The 18,261-nt window shown below is 38.4% G+C and overlaps 3 protein-coding genes across 6 annotated transcripts; all 3 read left to right on the forward strand.

Annotated features, from left to right (window-relative positions):
• Nucleotides 1-3,359: 3,359 nt before the first annotated feature.
• LOC137717125 (uncharacterized) lies at nt 3,360-6,448 on the forward strand. Of its 2 annotated transcripts, none has more exons than XM_088685345.1 (2): nt 3,360-3,747; nt 4,012-6,448. In XM_088685345.1, exon 2 carries the CDS (start codon nt 4,028-4,030, stop codon nt 6,377-6,379), a length of 2,352 nt encoding a protein of 783 aa, XP_088541471.1. In that variant the 5' UTR covers nt 3,360-3,747; nt 4,012-4,027; the 3' UTR covers nt 6,380-6,448. The 2 variants fall into 2 exon arrangements, with proteins under 2 accessions (XP_088541471.1, XP_088541472.1); XM_088685346.1 differs by having other exon boundaries at nt 4,017-6,448.
• A 2,012-nt stretch (nt 6,449-8,460) lies between these two features.
• On the forward strand, nt 8,461-11,337 carry LOC137709940 (F-box/kelch-repeat protein At3g06240). Of its 2 annotated transcripts, none has more exons than XM_068448919.2 (4): nt 8,461-8,600; nt 8,822-10,509; nt 10,650-10,698; nt 10,787-11,337. In XM_068448919.2, exons 2-4 carry the CDS (start codon nt 8,854-8,856, stop codon nt 10,981-10,983), a joined length of 1,902 nt encoding a protein of 633 aa, XP_068305020.1. In that variant the 5' UTR covers nt 8,461-8,600; nt 8,822-8,853; the 3' UTR covers nt 10,984-11,337. The 2 variants fall into 2 exon arrangements, with proteins under 2 accessions (XP_068305020.1, XP_088540985.1); XM_088684859.1 differs by having other exon boundaries at nt 8,503-8,616.
• A 3,432-nt stretch (nt 11,338-14,769) lies between these two features.
• Nucleotides 14,770-16,395, forward strand: LOC148690879 (uncharacterized). 2 transcript variants are annotated; one of them, XR_015956921.1, is made up of 6 exons: nt 14,770-15,124; nt 15,236-15,303; nt 15,418-15,480; nt 15,594-15,743; nt 15,828-15,960; nt 16,187-16,395. XR_015956921.1 is itself a non-coding variant. In XM_088686274.1 (5 exons), the coding sequence occupies exons 1-4, from the start codon at nt 15,054-15,056 to the stop codon at nt 15,698-15,700; spliced, it is 309 nt and encodes a 102-aa protein (XP_088542400.1). In that variant the 5' UTR covers nt 14,770-15,053; the 3' UTR covers nt 15,701-15,743; nt 16,187-16,395. The 2 variants fall into 2 exon arrangements, 1 of the variants encoding a protein (XP_088542400.1); XM_088686274.1 differs by lacking the exon at nt 15,828-15,960.
• Nucleotides 16,396-18,261: the final 1,866 nt, after the last annotated feature.

Below are 18,261 nucleotides of genomic sequence, written 5' to 3' on the forward strand. Positions count from 1 at the left end.
TAGTCTAATATACATTACATATTATACACGTCCGGACATTGCATATTCAGTTAACAGATTGAGTAGATACACGAGTAATCCTGGAAAGGATCATTGGAAGGCAATTGTAAGGGTTCTTGGTTATCTGAAATTTACACAGAACTATGGATTGCACTTCACAAGATATCCAGCAGTACTTGAAGGCTTTTGTGATGCTAACTGGATATCCACAAGACTCGAAGTCCACGAGTGGATATGTTTTTACTCTGGGAGGTGGAGCCATTTCATGGAAATCCTCTAAACAAACGTGTATAGCTAGATCCACTATGGAATCTGAGTTCATTGCTTTAGACAAAACAAGGGAAGAAGCTGAACGGCTTCGTAATTTCTTAGAGGATATTCCCAATTGGCTGAAGCCGGTGCCCGCCATATGTATACATTGTGATAGCCAATCAGCGATTGGAAAGGCACAAAATCATATGTATAACGGTAAGTCTCCACACATACGTCGTAGACATAATACCGTTAGGCAACTTCTCTCAAGTGGTATAATTACCATTGATTACATAAGGTCAAAAGAAAATATAGCGGATCCGTTTACTAAAGGTTTGACTAGAGAGCAAGTTTATAAATCATCGAGGGGAATGGGTTTAAAGCCTACATCTTAAGAATCGCCATAATGGCAACCCAACCTAGTTGACTGGAAATCCCAAGATCTAGGTTCAAAAGGGACAACCGAATTGTGGATGATTCAATGGGAGCACTGCGGAGATAATCTCCAACCCATGTCCTATGATGAAACAGTGCTTTCTGCAGCGTGTTTAGGATAAGTTTTGCTTTCAATGATTCCTATACTTGGAAATAACAAGTGGGGTATTGTGCAGGATACTCTTCATGGGATATCACCTACATGAGTGTGAAAAGTGGCCGTTTCTATGAGAATTATAAGGCTAAATTCTCTAAAGCACTCAAGATTACTCGGAATTGTTTAGGGCCAAAATGAACACAACCGTAGAATCATATGTGTTAGGAGGAATACTGTGTGAATATTATTGTCTTGGTTTACATCAACGGCTGAGCAGTTCAAGACATTGCGTTCACTGATTAGCTAGTAAATCCGATAATATTTCACTAAGGAAGGTTCAAAGCCAAAAGCTACCTTTCCCCATACGGTATTTGTCCAATTAAACTCTCTTTAAGTGTCTGCATCTTCATTTGCATTAAATTTTATTAATTTTCATTCATGTGGGGATTGTTCGAAATTTAATAATTTAAATATTAGTATTATTAATATTTAAATATTAAATATTCAAGTGAATGAAAATTAAAATGGAAAAGTGGGTTAGTCTTTGACTGCCTATATATTGCAATATGCAATTGTTCCTTTTTAATTTTATTTTATTATGGAAAATGGTCATGGAAAGGTTTGACCGGCAGATTTTCAAGGGTTGTGTATGTTTGAACAAAGGTTGCAGCTTTTTGTCATTTGCAAACAGATGTAAGATTCAACAAAGGGTTCATCCCTTGACTTCGAAGCAGACGCAACCTCTATCCTTTGGAAGCAGACGCATCCTTTGAAAATAGGGCATATTAATGCCTATAAATAGACCACCAAGTCAAGCATTTTAGATATAGTTTTGCATCCATAAATCATATAGAAATTAGAGTAGTTTAGTGTTCAAGAAAGAGAGGGTTTTAAACACTTTTGGTTCGCTGTTCTTTGTGGATTGGAGTGCTACTTTCGCAAAGAGAATCATCATTGTATCCTGGGAGACATTTGCCAACACAAACCTTGAGGCACCACCGAGGGGCAATCTTGTCTTAAGGCTATAGAATTAAATTTTAGCCTCGATATCTTAAGGTTCTTCTATTCCTTGTTTTTCTTGCATTTATAGAGATTCTATTGTGTGTTATTTAATAGTTTATTGTGAACACGAAAAATTCCTGAAACAAGAAACAAGAATACGCGTACAAAAATAATATTTTTGTGTTTAATGATTTTGGGGTTACGATCTCTCTCAAATTTGGTCCTCTGATTCTATCTTCGTAGGGTGTAGGTTTGTGGATGAGTTATTGATCCAAAGGGCCGTCGGGGCTTGATCTAAGGATGAACAGTTGATGAACGGATCTTCAAGGGGCATTGGGCTTGATCTTGAAGAATGGGTGTATGGGTTTGTTGAGGTTGTTGATCCAAAGGGCCGTTAGGGCTTGATCTTAGGATGAACAGTTGATGAATGGATCTTCAAGGGGCGTTGGGCTTGATCTTGAAGAATGGGTGTATGGATTTCTTCAAGGGCTTTTGGGCTTGATCTTGAAGGTTGATGGATGAGCAGATCTTCAAGGGGCGTTTGGGCTTAGTCTTGAAGAACGATTGGATGTGTGGATTTGTTGAGGTTGTTGATCCAAAGGGCCGTTGGGGCTTGATCTTAGGATGAACAGATGATGAATGATGAACACTTTCTTCAAGGGGCCGTCGGGGCTTGATCTTGAGTTGGTGGGAGTTCTTCAAGGGCCGTTGGGGCTTGATCTTGAAGGAGGATTTGACGAAGAACAAAGAGTGCTTTCTTGATCCTTCGGGATTTTCTTGAGAGCTTTAGAACTTTAAGGCTTCAAGGTTTTGGTCCCCCCCTATTCCTCTTGATGGAGAAGCCTATTTATAGGCTTTGAGAGTGAATCACCACCATTCATTTTTTTGGTGAAGTGAGTGGAGGTTGTAGGTGAAGTGAGTGGAGGTTGTAGGTGAAGTAAGTGGATGTTGTTGGTGAAGTAAGTGTGTGAGGTTGGTGAAGTAAATAAATGTTGTAATTTTAATACATTGGTTAACATTTATTTTACTGAAATTTCGATGTCTACATTTATAATAAAATATATAGCAGTTTTTCCATAGCTTTTTCCAACATCTTGTATATGATTTTTTTTTTATTCTTAGAAATCTTAATTAAAAAGCTTAATCAATTTCATGTATAATCCACCGCCAGCGACCCACAACAATTTTCAGGATATGGTCTTTGAGTTCGACTCTCTGGAGCTCATCAGCAACATCAAGGGTGACTTCAAGAACGGAAACTGGACCATTTTTCCCTTGCTAATCCAAATTCGAAATTTCTCCAATCGTTTTCATTCGATTAACTGGCGGTGGTTCCTCGTCAAGCGAATTGTGCAACCGATTGGGTTGCTTTGCAATGTAAAAGAGGGATGCATTCTGATGTTTGGGTCATAAGGCCCCCATCCTCTCTGGTTCCCCCCCCCCCCAAGTGGCGGATCCACAGAGGGACCTGAGAGGTCCCAGGACCCTTCGACGACCCTAAATCGCTACTAGAAATTTTCTGGGGACCCCTCATGCAGTGCAGGTTGCAGGTGCGACATCTTCTTATCGGAGAAGATGACCGGAGAAGAAAGAAAATAATTGGCCCAAAACAACAGAGTTTTGGCCAATTGTTTTAAATTATTTTTTAAATCCCACCCAAAGTGTTTGCCCATTATTTTAAATCCCTCCCCTAACCCACATCATTCCCCACTGTCCCACCCTTCCCCCATTTCCCGTTGTTCTGCTTCCCCCAATGCCCAATAACATATTCACCCAAATTTCTTTTCTGCTTCCCCCAATGCCCAGCTTTAACATATTCATCCAATTTCCAATCCCCAACTCCTCAGATTTCAAAACCCTAAAATTCTAAATCCCACACCCAATCCCATATTATAATTTTATTACTCTAATATCATACCTCCCCAAATCTCTAGGTCACCACTATTTGGTTCACAATTCAAGTAAGTTTTTTGGTATTCTAATCTAATCTCAATTAAATTATATTAGATATTGATGAAGATTTTTAGTCTATTATTGATATGATTGTTGATATGTTTTATGTTTATACTCATTTGATCATTAGAATTTAGATGGAAATTTTGTTTATTGGGTAATTGGTATATGTTTGTATTTTTTGTTAAATGTGTAGTTTAGAAATAAGAAATAAGGAATTTTTGTTTATTGGTTGATAGGTATATGTTTTGTGTTTTTGGTTAAATGTGTAGTTTAGAAATAAGAAATATGGAAAGATTTTTCAAGCCAAAGCCAATAGCACCATCTACTTGTTCGGGTAGTTCGAGCTCAAGACAAATTGAGTGTGACATTGATTTTAATAATCTTGAGAGAGACCCGGGAAAAAGAATTCGAATGAAGGACTATCCTTCTAATATTCAAGATGAGGTCCGCAGAGCATATTTGCAAATGGGACCTTGTAGGCCTACAAAGTATGAGTTCCCATACACTTTGCATGCAAAGAAAAAGCGACGATTTGTTGTTTCGTGGTTTGAAGAATATGATTGGTTGGAGTATAGTATATCTAAAGATGCGGCATTTTGTCTTCATTGCTATCTCTTTAAAATCAACTTTTCACAATTAGGAAGCGATGCCTTCACTGGGGTAGGCTTTAAGAAATGGAAGAATGCAAGAGAATGTTTTGACAAACATGTTGGTCCTATTGGTAGTTTCCACAATAAAGCTAGAGAAGCGGCTAGTTATCTAATGAACCAAAAGACACATATTGAAGCAGTTGTGATCAAACAATCAGAAGAAGAGTGTATGAAATATCGTCTTTGCTTGAATGCATCAATAGATTGCACTAAGTTCTTGTTGCGACAAGGCCTTCCTTTTCGTGGCCATGATGAAAGTGTCACTTCGAATAATAGGGGGAATTATTTAGAGCTCTTGCAATTCCTTGCAGATCATGATGAGAAAATAAAGGAAGTTGTGTTGGAAAATGCTCCGGGAAATCTCAAGCTAATAGCTCATTCAATTCAAAAAGATATTGTCAATTCATGTGCCTTCGAAACTATTAAGGCTATTATGAAAGAAGTGAAAGAGAGTAAATTCTTTTCTATAATGGTAGATGAATCACGTGATATTTCAACAAAGGAGCAAATGGCGGTGATTTTGCGTTATGTGGACAACAAAGGTCAAGTAATTGAAAGGTTCGTGGGAGTCCAACATGTTACCGAAACAACTTCAAGTAAACTAAAGGAGTCCATTGATGAGTTCTTGAAACTACATGACTTGAGCTACTCCAACCTACGAGGTCAAGGTTATGATGGTGCGAGTAATATGAGAGGTGAGTTCAATGGCCTTAAAAAAAAAATTTTGGATGAAGAAAGTTGTGCATTTTATGTTCATTGTTTTGCTCATCAACTACAATTAGCTCTTGTTGCCGTAGCAAAGAAAAACTCCGATGTTGCCGCTTTTTTCACATTGACTAATAGTTTGGTAAATGTTGTTGGATGCTCATGTAAGCGTCGTGATGCACTTAGAGAGAAACAACAAGAAAATCTCTTGAAAGCTATTGAAAATGATTGTCTTGAAACGGGGCAAGGGTTAAATCAAGAAACTAGTCTCAAACGTGCTGGGGATACACGGTGGAATTCACATTATGGTGCTTTGATTAGTTTGATTACAATGTTCTCATCTGTGGTGGATGTGCTTGACATGATTGTTGAAGATTGCTACAATGATAGTGCTGGTGAAGCAAAAAGGTTATTAAAAGATTTACAATCTTTTGAGTTTGTGTTCCTCCTCTTTTTGATGAAATCCATATTAGGAGTTACAAACGATTTGTCACAAGCATTGCAAAAAAAAGGTCAAGAGATTGTGAATGCAATGGCTTTAGTCAAGACATGTAAAGAACAACTACGTTGCATGAGGAATGATGAAAATTTTGATCTTTTGGTTGATAAAGTATCATCTTTTTGTATTGAACATGAAATTGAGGTGCCTAATATGGATGATTTATATGTCATTCAAGGGAAGTCATTGCGTAAGGCTCCAAGAAAGACCAATCATCATCATTACAAAGTGGAGCTCTTTTTCGAGATCATTGATTTCCAACTTACAGAATTAGATGATCGCTTCGCTGAAGGTAATACCGAATTGCTTATTTGCTTGGCATGCTTGAGTCCGAATGATTCATTTGTAGCTTTTGATAAAGAGAAGCTTGTTCGCCTTGCTCATATGTATCCTAAAGATTTCACGGATCGAGATAGATTGGCACTTCAAGATCAACTTGATATTTACATTCATTTTGTGCGTTCTGATAATGATTTTTCTCAATTGCGGGGAATTAATGAGCTTGCTAAGAAAATGGTGGAGAAAGGGTTGCATCGAACATTTGCATATGTATATTTGCTTGTTCAGTTGGCTTTGGTTTTACCGGTTGCAACTGCTTCAGTGGAGAGGGCATTTTCCGCTATGAATATCATTAAGGGTCCACTTCGCAACAAAATGGGAGATCAATGGTTGAGTGACAGCTTAGTTGTTTACATTGAGAAAGATGTTTTTTCATGTATTGGTAATGAAGCTATCATGGAACATTTTCAGACCATGAAACCTCGTCGTGGACGCTTGAATTAGGATTTTATAGCTTGTAATATTGTTATGCAAATGATTTTTGAATAAAATGTATTATATTTAACTTTTCAATGTTATTTTTATCTATAAATTTTTTAACCTTTATTATTGGGACCCCCCGAGTTTAAAATCCTGGATCCGCCACTGCCCCCCCCAATAAAACTTTGGAAGCTGCGTTTGGGAAAGATAGTAGATTGGAACTCAGCCTCGCTTTTGTGTCGTGCTCTACCTGTTCTGTCTTTCTTCCTTGTATTGCTATTTGGCTTCTGGGCTCTGCCCTTAATGAAATCCTACCTCTTGTCCAAAAAATAAAAAATAAAAAATCGTTAGAGGGAGAGCGCGACTGGTGTTGCAACAAAATGGGACAAGATATGTTGGTGAAAATTCTACTATCTCTGCCTCCCAAAACTCTGATGCAATTCAAATGTGTCTTTAATATGGAAAGTAAATCGGTAGACCTTTTGTATTCCGTCCCAAAATTTAGTTTAATTTCATTTTTTGAAGTATTTCAGAGATTGAGATATACATTCATTGTATCTATATTTTGGGTAAATATCAGTTTACTACCCTCAAGTTTCATGGTTTTCAACATTTGGTACATGAAGTTTTTTTCGTCCCAGAGTCATATCTAAAGTGTTAATTTTGGGACAGTCTCATACATCCGTTAGTCAAACTGTTAACTCTGCCTTTAACTGATGATGTGACGCCTATGTGGACAATGACTGGACGCCACGTGTCATTAAAGGATCCACGTGGAAATTAAGAATTCAAAACAATAATTATTTAAAGAAAAGTTAAAAAAAAAACAAAAAAAAAAAAACAAAAAAAAAACAAAAAACAAAAGCAAAACCCAGATTGTCTTCCCTAAATCCCCCCGTGCCCACCCTCCCACCCCCATCATTCGCAACCACTTCCCTCCTCACCCTCCCTCCCTCACTTTTCCCTTGTCAAAATCTCGAGCACCTTGACCTCTCCCAAAACCTTCTCACCAGCACCCTCCCTGCCACTCTCCCTAACCTCAAATACCTCAACCTCACCGGAAACAATTTCTCCGGACCAATTCCCGACTCCTTAGACCGCTTCCAGAAACTCGAGGTCCTCTCTCTCGTCTACAATCTCATCGAAAGCACCATCCCTCCGTTTCTCGGCAACATTTCCACACTAAAAATGCTCAACCTTTCTTACAACCTATTTCACTCGGGTCGGATCCCGGTCGAGCTCGGCAATTTGACGAACCTTGAGGTGCTTTAGCTCACCGAGTGAAGCTTAGTTGGCGAGATTCTCGACTCACTGGGTCGTCTCAAAAACCTCAAGGATTTAGACCTCGCCATCAACGGCTTCGAAGGGATGGTGGAATGGGAGAAGGAGGGCGACGACGGGATTTTTGGGGATGGGAGAAGTAGGTGGGCTCGGGTGGCGACGACGAGATTTTTGGGAGGGATGATGGGGGATGGGAGAAGGTGGGATAGAGGTGCAATGGGGAGGGAAGTGGTTGCGGGTGATAGAGGTGGGAAGGTGGGCATGGGGGGATTTAGGGAAGACAATCTGGGTTTTGCTTTTGGTTTTTTTTTTTTTTTTTTTTTTAACTTTTCTTTAAATAATTATTTTTTTGAATTTTTAATTTCCACGTGGATCCCTTCATGACACATGGTGTACAGTCGTTGTCCACATAGGCGCCACATCATCAGTTAAAGGCAGAGTTAATAGTTTGACTAACGGATGTATGAGACTGTCCCAAAATTAACACTTTAGATATGACTCTGGGACGAAAAAAATTTTATGTACCAAATGTTGAAAATCACGAAACTTAAGAGTAGTAAACTGATATTTACCCAAAATATAGATACAATGAATGCATATCTCAATACATTAAAATTGACATGATTCAGATCTACTCTAAGAAATGCAAATATTATACATTTTTTTTTCAAATAATGTATCTTCATAGTATAATGCAGGCTAAAATCAAGGTATAATCCACATTATGCCATGTTGACACGATGTGACAGAAGAAATGAACTCGGGTTAAAATCAAATAACATGTTCCATGAGGCCCACAAAGAAAGCAATGGATGATATTATGTGGGCCCAACTTTTGAGGTACAGGGTTGAAGAAACACATCTCTCACACTCGGTCTATCATCACTGTCGTAGAGCAGAACACAAAACCAGCAGGTGCGGCCTCCATCGACTCCTTCTCCGGCGGGGGTCTCTTTCGTCTCCGGTAATTTCTGCAACAAGTAATTAAAATCTTTACTTACTAATCCTAATCAGTTTCTATGGTGATGATATGCACACACGCAGATCAGGATGTATGTAATTGGACCTTGCTTCCGAGAATTAATCAAAGATTTGATCTAAAATCTGAATTAGTTTACTGTTTGTGATTTTTTCTTCTTAGAAATATTAATTAAAAAAATTTCATAATTTGTTGTTTATCGTTAGAGAGAGAGCGCGAGGAGTGTTGCAGCGGCAAAATGAAAATGGGACAAGATATGTTGGTGAAAATCCTACTAACTCTGCCTCCCAAAACTCTGATGCGATTCAAATGTGTCTCTAAATGGTGGTCTGCTCTCATCAACAATGCGGGTTTTCTGTCAAAGCACCTCTCCAACTCCGCGAACAACAATCTCACCACTCTCCACGTCTTTTTGGCGCGATTAGTAGTGCAGCGGCAGCATGAGGAGGAGGAGGAGGAGGAGGAGACCACTAAGAAGGAGGAGACTGAAGAAGTATTATCATTTCTTGAGTTTTTCAAAGACGATGATAATACTGATGACGAGCATAGCAATAGCTGCTCTCTTGTTGGTGTCCAGGACATCATTATTCCTCAATCTTTGATTCAAAATATCGGAGTGCCGGAACAACAATTTCGTATCCAAGGCCACTGCAATGGCATTGTTTTACTATCTAGTGAGAGTGGCCTAGTTTTATGCAATCCCGGAATTGGGGAATTCAATCGTATTCCCGATGAGCCATGCCTTCCAATGTGGCCCTTGGACCAGCCGGATGATTACGATCGGCAAGAACATATGGAAACTGGTTTTCATACTGGATTTGGCTATGATCCCATGTCTAATGAGTACAAAGTTGTGACCTTTACTACTTATTTTCAAGAGGTAGATGAAGACTGCCGGACATTTCTTAGTCGGCACAAGGCAGTAGTATACACCATGGGTTGTGATTTTTGGGAAGAGATCAACACAGATTCTTTAGAAACCGAAACTACTTTGTTTTGGCCTGAGGATTTCCAGATGTCCTTCAAGGGAATGTGTTATTGGCTGGGAATTGAGCAAGATAAGGAATTATGTCCATTTGACGGAGTTGGGCATCGATTCCATGCGAATGGGAAATTGATCATTTCCTTCGATACAAGTCGTGAGGTATTTCACGGTATACCCTTACCATCTGAGCTCCAACAGTTTGTGCGGTCGAATCACCTCTATTTGAAGCTTACTGTTTGGAATGAATCAGTTGCTTTTTTTGCCCTTAGTGTGGACCATCGTCGATATCCTGAACCTTATGAAATGTGGGTGATGGATGATGACTTTAAGGGTGCTTGGACAAAACACTTGACCATTGAGGGCACAGATGATCAGATACGTAGGTCTGGACCTGTGGCGTTGTGGGGCGATGAGTGGCTTATGGTTGACAGTGATGGACACGTAGTTTTCTTTAATCTTTGTACCAAAAAGCTTAAGCATATTCCCATTGAAACAGAAGATAAAGATAGTATTATTGTTTATGTGAATAGCATAGTTTCGGTCATGGGACGCAGCCACAAGCTTAAGAGCATAGAGAATACTTGCTCAGATAAAGATGAAGATGCGATGGTGGTGGTAGACGGGAAGAGGGAAAGTTGCCGGAGGTTGTACTCGTATTCGGTTTGGGCCATTCCACCGGCTGATGTTTCCCATAGAATCAAGAAGGTGATGGAGGGCCTCCAGGCAGAGTTTGGTGGGCCGGAGATCGAACCTCACATCCCCATCCTGGGATCCATCCAGATGATGAGTCGTGAGGATGCCCTTAACAAGTTTAGATTTGCTCCTATGGATGACATCGTTGCTAAAGTTGATCGGGTGGTTACTAAGAATTACTATCACCAGTGTGTTTCATTATTGATGGATCGAGAGGTATATATTTTCTCGATCCCTTTTTAATACATATTGATTTTCTTGATGTTTTGTTTTGTTCTGTTTTGTTTCCTTTTCATCTTTCTCGTTTTGGTTTGAGCTTGAATAGACTCACTTATCATTACACCTTCTTTTCTTAGTTGTTTGAAAATGCCCAACGTTGGAGCTACCATTTCGGTTTCTACAACAGTAAGTTGTTGTTTACCGTGACTTAATTTCTTAAAGTGTTGACGGGAATGTACGTATGTAATCTGCGTGTGTGCAATATTTGATGCAGGTTCTATGCCATATTTGAGTCTCCTCTACGGGAAGTTGACGGAAGAAGAAAGGAAAAAAGCTGGAGAAATTGTTAATATTCTCGACGAGAGCATTACTAGCTTGACCTTCCCCATAACTCACTTTGCATTGTATGAAATAGACTACGATGACAGATCTCTGAAATCTTGGACCAAGATTGCTGAAATCGGTCGTTAGACAAGCTCTCCGGTTGCATATATATGCATAGCACTTGGCACACTACAAAAAATATGGGCACTGCACACAATAAATTATTGTGTGCCCTTTGAGGCCAAAGAGCACCAACATATGTGCTTGTAGACAAATAGCAACAATGTAGCAACAATAATTTTATGTGTGCCCTTTATGAGTGTGTCCTTTGGCCGAAGGGCACAATATAGTTGTTTGTGTTATCAAGGCAAAGCATTATAGAGCCTAATTTGTGCCTTCATTCTGATAGGTCTGACAGCCCTTTTCAACTGATTGGGCACTTCTGTGTAATCGTGCCCTATACCAAATTTATTTAAAAAGAATTGAATTTTTTTTTCTTTTCACATGAATTACATCCGGATTCTTGCCCACTCACATACTAATTATATCGATCTATAATTAATAAACCTTAAACTGCATCAGTTGAGAAGAAATTTGAAAAGAAGAAAAGAAAAAGAAAAAAAAAAGACCTTAACTCAAATTCATGAATTGGGTGAGGTACTAAGATTAGAAACAATATCTGAAGAGAAATTCGAATGAGTTTAACTAGGTAATTTATACTAAGTGAATGAAGTTGTCTAACATTTTACAAGATAACAGCATCTAAAATCTACCAAAATTGAGGTCCTTCAATCTCAACCTCCGCATGAATATCATCTAGTATTAGCGCCAATATATTTCTCTGGATAACCTCCACTGTCACTTTTTCTGCTAGCATTATACACAAAATACAAGAGAGATTGGAGAGAGAGAGAGAGAGAGAGAGATTCGGTGAGAAATGAAGAGAGAAGTGATGGTGGGTAAATAAGAGAGAGTGGAGTGGTAAGTGATTACACGGACATTACTATCAACCAACAATGCCTGATGACCAAGTAAAATATAGTAACTACCAAGACCATAACGCAACGAGGTGCACAAAAGGGATATTGCACGCATGCAAAATATCCCATCCAAACAACAACCGGTCATCACCACATGCAATATGTGTGACACATTCAGAGAAACCGAAAACGACATTCAAAGTCCACGAGTCTGACGCATAGGATTTGACAAAAGGATTTAAGAAATATTTTTGACCCACATGCAGCCGACCAAATTCCTAACAAACTTTCGTTTAAGAATCACTAAAGATGGACACACAATTCGGACTGAGAAGGAAGCCCCTTCTTGGTGACATGTTGCACTATTGAAATCCTCTGACTTGGAATGGGGGCAAGGTGAAAGAACAAACGAAATCAAAAAACAAAGACAACTCAAACATGTTAGACTAACATTTAAATTTGGAGGTCATTCCGTGTATGATCCGACACTTCCTCAACCTTAATCTGGTCAATGCATTATCGTGAGTCTAGGGCAAAAGGTTTTCCATTAGCTTAATATTTAATACCTAGTACCGGAGTAAGGTGGTATTCCGGATATCACGGTGGAAATCTTTACAAATACTAAATTTGGAGGTGATGTTTTCCCAAAACAACGTCACCAAAGATGGCTTTTGAACTCTGCCCCGGGCCCATAAGCTTACCTATGTTTTTCCTCAACACTTCTTACTTCGAATAGATTGATAGATTAAACTCTATTCATCGATTAGGAAACAAACAGTATTCATCATCATTACAAATTTTTTTGCATGACGTTCAAGATTGCACCATTGAGTCTGAAATGTCTCTGCTACATTGTACGAAATTGGATCATATACAAGGATAGAATACCAAACAGTACGTATTCTAAAGCTAGAGAAAGGCTGATCAGAATAACGTTACCTCAAAAGTCTTGTCATGACTCAACAACTCTGTGAAGAGTTTGACCTAACGGAGTAGCGACGCTACCATCACCTTGATCCGGGACAATAGATGAAATCCGAGTGACTCCGCTTATATGGCCATACTTGTTCCACAAGACATGAAATTTGACCCAAGGGGTACAACAGATGAATTTGTTGTACCAGTAGAATAGGAAGGCTTTATGTTCTCCCTTCCTAAGGCTCTCCTCGCCTCGACCGGTGAAGTGGAGAATGAGAGTGTTGTATTTTAAGAAGTTCTTGTGTAGCTTTTGAACCTCTTCTTTCGAAGGCTCTCGATCTCCTCGGTTTAGTGTCTCGACGGCCCGTTCGTCGAACAACGCTTTTAGGTCGAGGTTCGACGGGCACCCGGCAAGGGCAGCATCTATTGGGAGACTAGATGAGGAAGTCCCAAGGATAGCTGAGATATCAAGGAAAGTGGGGCTGATAGGGCCGAAGGGAAAGATCATGGTGTTGGTAGCCGAACACCATAAACTCAGGGCCGCCATGAACAACTCTTTATCCATGGTGATCTCCATGGTCGAGAGCTTGATGGCGTCATGAATGCCGAGAGCGTCCCATTCTTTGTCGAAGAATGTTCCCATTTGGTCGACCCAGACGGCCCAAGCTATAGTGGTCGAGGGCCAAGCTCCTTGGGGCCGTGCCAAACACCATTTCGACCAGTCAAACCCTTGCAGCACGGGTGTTAGGCACTGTTCCTTGAGGAGGTTGGTGATGCACGATGGCACTGCATCTTTGAATAGTGGGCCCAGAATTTGGTGGGTGGTGGCTAGGTCGTTTTCGAAGCATATCGTTTTGATGGCTCTCCGGTCGATGAAATCTTTGCATTTGTTGCACTCGTCGGAAAGCTTTAAGATGAAGGAGGCCATTGGTAAGGAGTCAAAGGTTTGCGTAGGCTAAAAAGGGGGTTTGTGAGAGATGAGCTTGAGGTTTTGTGGTTGGAGCAAGCAGGAATGGAAAGAGAGATTTCAAAGTTTTTGAAGGCGTGGGATGCAAATGAAAGAAATTTGGGTATTTATAGGCATTTCAGAGGGAAGATCAAACGTTTGGTATTCGGAGGCGCTAGGGTTTTGAATTTGAGGGAAAATTAACCGGGAAATGGCCAATCATTTCGGATATCTTGGGAATCTTCAAAGATAGGATCGAGGTTTTCAGGGATTTGGGATGCACGATTGCATGCGGCGGTGGTTTTAATTCATTAATGAGGAAGAGACGTTTCGACGGGCACACGTTTTTGAGGGCCATGACTCCAATTGTTGTTGGCGATGTTTCATCGTCACTTTTTCCTTTACTAGTTTTGAAAAAAATGGAGTTTTTAGATTTTATGACTTAAATAAGATATTTTTATATTTTAACATGAATCGTTTTCCAAATCTAATTCAAGTATTTATTATTAAAACTTACCATATTTAAGTGTTATAACATTTATAAACCTATTCTTAAGTCATGTATATTTTTATGCTCCAATCACACTAATAGATAAAAATTTATCCAAAATTTAAAATCTTATAATTAAAAAATGTCAACAACGATACATAAAAAATTTATATGAAAAAAACTCATGGGTGCAAAGTATTGCGACAAATGTATATGTGCATAAAATTGTGGTACGAATACATTAGTACATAAATTTTAGTACAAATGTCTCACCTACATAACTATAATACACACATAAGTACGTAATATGCATATATATATATATATGGAGAAATTCACGCATAATGAAGAAATTGAACTTAGTACAAACTCAACTATCGTTTATGTGTGCTACAAGCAAACCTGAAACCTTATCACAAACTCTTTCGTATAAATCCTTCCAAAAGTCGTGGAACTTCAAAAAATCCTCTCACAGAAATACATGGGACTTAGGACTTGTTTAACAAGTACTAGTGATTAAAAACGCTTTTAAAGCAATATTTTTTAGTTCTAAAAACACTAAGTATTTCTTACCATTTATTTAGGCCTAAAGCCCAACAGGCCCCAGGTTGCTAAACCCGTCACCCTTTTCCGTGCTATGGCGCGAAAAGACTCCCAATTCCAAAAATCCAGTGCGATATTAGGGTTTCACCTCACATGCTACCGGTAGTCTGGTCACTGCTGCTTCCTCTCCCCCACCGCAACGATTTCCGGATTTTCAGACCAGCTCGAAGAAATCAGGGATCTGATTTCTTCAGCCGCCACCAAAGCAACCAAGTCATTCGCCTACTCCACCCTCTTACACCTCCAGCAGCAATCCTCCGATTGCCACGATTCAATTCAAATGCTTGCGCGGAGCTGCCGGAGCCTCATCCGTCCGACCGTCGCCGATGTTCGGAACAATGACGAAGAAATGTGAGTTCTTCCGATTCGAAATCTCATTTTTCTGGGTTTTTCATTTATTTTAATGGTGTGGTTTAACTGAATACGTCTTGGATTTTTCTTTTTTATTTAAAAAATTTGCAGTGCAACTCAGGCATTGGAATGCTTGGGCTTCATGATATATCATCCGTCCATCGTCGCCGAAATCGCAGGTACATGTAGCCACTCAAAATTCTGATTCGTTTGAAATTAAAATTTTGAACTTTTTATGCAGCTGAGCTTAAACTGATAACCAAATTTCTGTCACCAATTTCTTTGTTTCGCAGCGGATGATGTCAAATTTGTTTTAGATTCACTGGCAAAGCTCATTACAACCACAAAAAATGAAGGTTATTTCTTTATATTGACGGGAATTTATTACTACAAGCGATGATCTTTTTGTGTTTTTAGTTTTTGTTTTTTCGTGTGTCCGAATAGTAACCTGCTGATTTCATAACTGCAGTCTGTTTGCAATTTAGGGGTGTGGTGCATATCTATCCAACAATTGAGAACACCACTTTTAGCTGCCCCTTTCCATTCTCTTTTGCTTGCAATTGTTCATGCCATTGACAATCCTATCAGTTCTTTGTCGACTACTTTTGAGGCTATTCAGGTAATACATCGCAAGTATCATGCGTTTTAAATAGTGTTGTTTTCATACTAATTCTTCTGAATATGCCTTATGTTATTGTGACAGGCTGTTATCGCATATATGGGCTCCTTCAGTATATAGAAGACTCCTTAGCTCTGATAAGAGGGAGAGGGATATGTCAGAGAGGTGTTTGAACCCTAGGTCTACAATATTACCCCCCCTGCTAAATCTTTCCTAGGTACTCACTTGCTCATGTCATTTTCTTGAAATATGACTTCTAGTATGGGTAGCTCATGCCGTGTCATGGAAAAATTAACCATATGATTATATAGCATCCCTTCCATTGGCTTCACGGGTCTCACATAGAACCATGAGGTGGCTTTCCATGATCCTGTCTTGCTGGTTATTCTGTAATTTATATTGACATGTACATTTCCTTTTTCTTCATTTTCTTCCATAAACAGGCAGTTGTCAAAGATTTGAAGCCAAGGTTGCTTACTGGGATGCACCACATGCTAACCAGTGGCTTGAAGGTTCAAACTATTCAAGCATGGGGATGGTTTATCCGCTTACTGGGATCTCGTGCCTTGAAGAACAGGCAGTTAATTAATCAGATGCTAAAAATTTATGAGCAGACATTTTCAGATCATGACTCACAAGTTCAAATTGCTTCACAAGTAAGTCTAATTCCAAAGAATAGATGATGCGTTAAAATTTGGGCCGACTCAATAACATTCATTATTTGTTTGCGGGCCTCTTATGTTATTTGATTTGAGCCTAAGTTCATTTTATTACGTCACGTCATGTTCACGTGGCGAATTTAGATTAGGCTTTGAATTTAGTTTGAGTTGTACTGTAATTATACGTTATTCGGGGAAGGTAGAATGTTTACGATCATGTCCATTTTAGTGTTATCAGATATGCATACGTAGTCTCTATTTCTTGTTCTATTTTGGTGAAGGTATGCATGCATCTTATCTGCCACTCTTTCTATTAGAAAATTAAGATGGTCTTATTACACAGTTACACCCACCCTAAACCATTAGTATTATGGATATTAATTAAATTACACCATCATAAGATTTAGCCTAGGATTTAAATCATTAATATCAGCTGCTTTAATCACAAGTATTATCCTATTATTCACAAGTGTTACAAGTCTGGTCCATATGATGATCACATACTATAATAGCGTATCCATTCAACTCTAATGGAATGTCGTCTTAGGTTGGATGGATACGACCAAGTGTGAGACGTGTTATTCGACCCAATAACCTTACAGCTAGGTCGGCTCAATATAATTCATTATTTGTTTGTGGGTGTCGTGTTATTTGATTTTAGCCCAAGTTCATTTTATTCCGTCACGTGATACCCACATGGCGAATGTGGATTAGGCAAGACTTAACTTTAGCTCAAATCATACTGTGAAGATACGTTATTTGAGAAATTAATGTAGAATATTTGCATTCCATATGGAATAGATATGAATAATATCCATTTTAGTGTATTGAGATATGCATTCATTGTATCTATATTTCTTATTTTAAATTTGGTAAAAAGTATTTATGCATCTTATCTGCCAACCCTACTTTCTATTAAGAATGTAAGATTATCTTATTACACGGTTACACGCTTCCTCTACCATTATTATTAAGGATATTATTTAAAGTATACTATTATAAGATTAGCCTAGGCCTAGGATTTAAAAACGATAAGCATTTTTTTCTGAATTTTATTTCTTCAATTTAAACCCATTGACTACATTGCTACCCCCAATTTACTTTCCATATTTAGATTGATGAGTAAGCTAATTTTTAGGTTGAGTCATTCATTTTTTTTACATCTATTTTTCCCATTTTGTGAGCAACGCATGTAAACCACGCAATATTAATACCATTTTTTTTCATATTTTATTTGTCATTATTGTACATATTATTTTGGTTTTGTATTGTTTGGTTTGAATTTTGAATTTTGAGTTTGTTGTTTTTGTTATTGTACCATATATGGAGGAATCATTTGTATTGAAATTTGGCATGGTGAGAACCTTAACTACATGTAGTATATATTCTTTTTGCTTCTACATGTTTTAGAACTTGTTATGGTGATAACTCAAAATCGTGTTTATATCTTTGCTTTAGGTATATAATTGTCTTGGTATCTTCATTGAAGATAGATCGATGGCTACCCAGCTATCTTATAGGTAATTAAATGAAGAAGTTAAGTAAATATTTTTCATAGAAATAGCCTCTACAATTCAACCAAAAAAAAAAAAAAAAAACAGAAAAAAGAAAAAAAAAAGGAAGAAAAGATAGTGTTTGAAACATCAATATCATAGGTAAATGATTTGTATATAATTAAGAATTTTTCAATTTAATTCCATATTTACCATAAAGGGAAGAAAAGCCATAAAACTAAGTGGGTTTCTTATTGATTGATATTCATGACATTCAGGTCGAATGAAGGTTCCTCTCGTGAGCAACCTTGGCTTGATTAGAAATTAACTTATTCTTTAGATGGGGAAGGTGGCATGTGTAATGGT

Source organism: Pyrus communis, chromosome 15 (genome assembly GCF_041283825.1).
Source record: "Pyrus communis isolate YQ-2024b chromosome 15, ASM4128382v1, whole genome shotgun sequence".
Classification (NCBI taxonomy): Eukaryota; Viridiplantae; Streptophyta; class Magnoliopsida; order Rosales; family Rosaceae; genus Pyrus; species Pyrus communis.

Excerpts from the sequence above, each read along its gene's own strand:
- LOC137717125 (XM_088685345.1), top strand. The coding sequence starts at position 4,028 with ATGGAAAGATTTTTCAAGCCAAAGCCAATAGCACCATCTACTTGTTCG.
- LOC137709940 (XM_068448919.2), top strand. The coding sequence starts at position 8,854 with ATGAAAATGGGACAAGATATGTTGGTGAAAATCCTACTAACTCTGCCT. Across the intron at positions 10,510-10,649 it reads CATTATTGATGGATCGAGAG|TTGTTTGAAAATGCCCAACG; the intron begins GTATATATTTTC and ends TTCTTTTCTTAG. Across the intron at positions 10,699-10,786 it reads CCATTTCGGTTTCTACAACA|GTTCTATGCCATATTTGAGT; the intron begins GTAAGTTGTTGT and ends TATTTGATGCAG.
- LOC148690879 (XM_088686274.1), top strand. The coding sequence starts at position 15,054 with ATGCTTGCGCGGAGCTGCCGGAGCCTCATCCGTCCGACCGTCGCCGAT. Across the intron at positions 15,125-15,235 it reads CGGAACAATGACGAAGAAAT|TGCAACTCAGGCATTGGAAT; the intron begins GTGAGTTCTTCC and ends AAAAATTTGCAG. Across the intron at positions 15,481-15,593 it reads TACAACCACAAAAAATGAAG|TCTGTTTGCAATTTAGGGGT; the intron begins GTTATTTCTTTA and ends TCATAACTGCAG.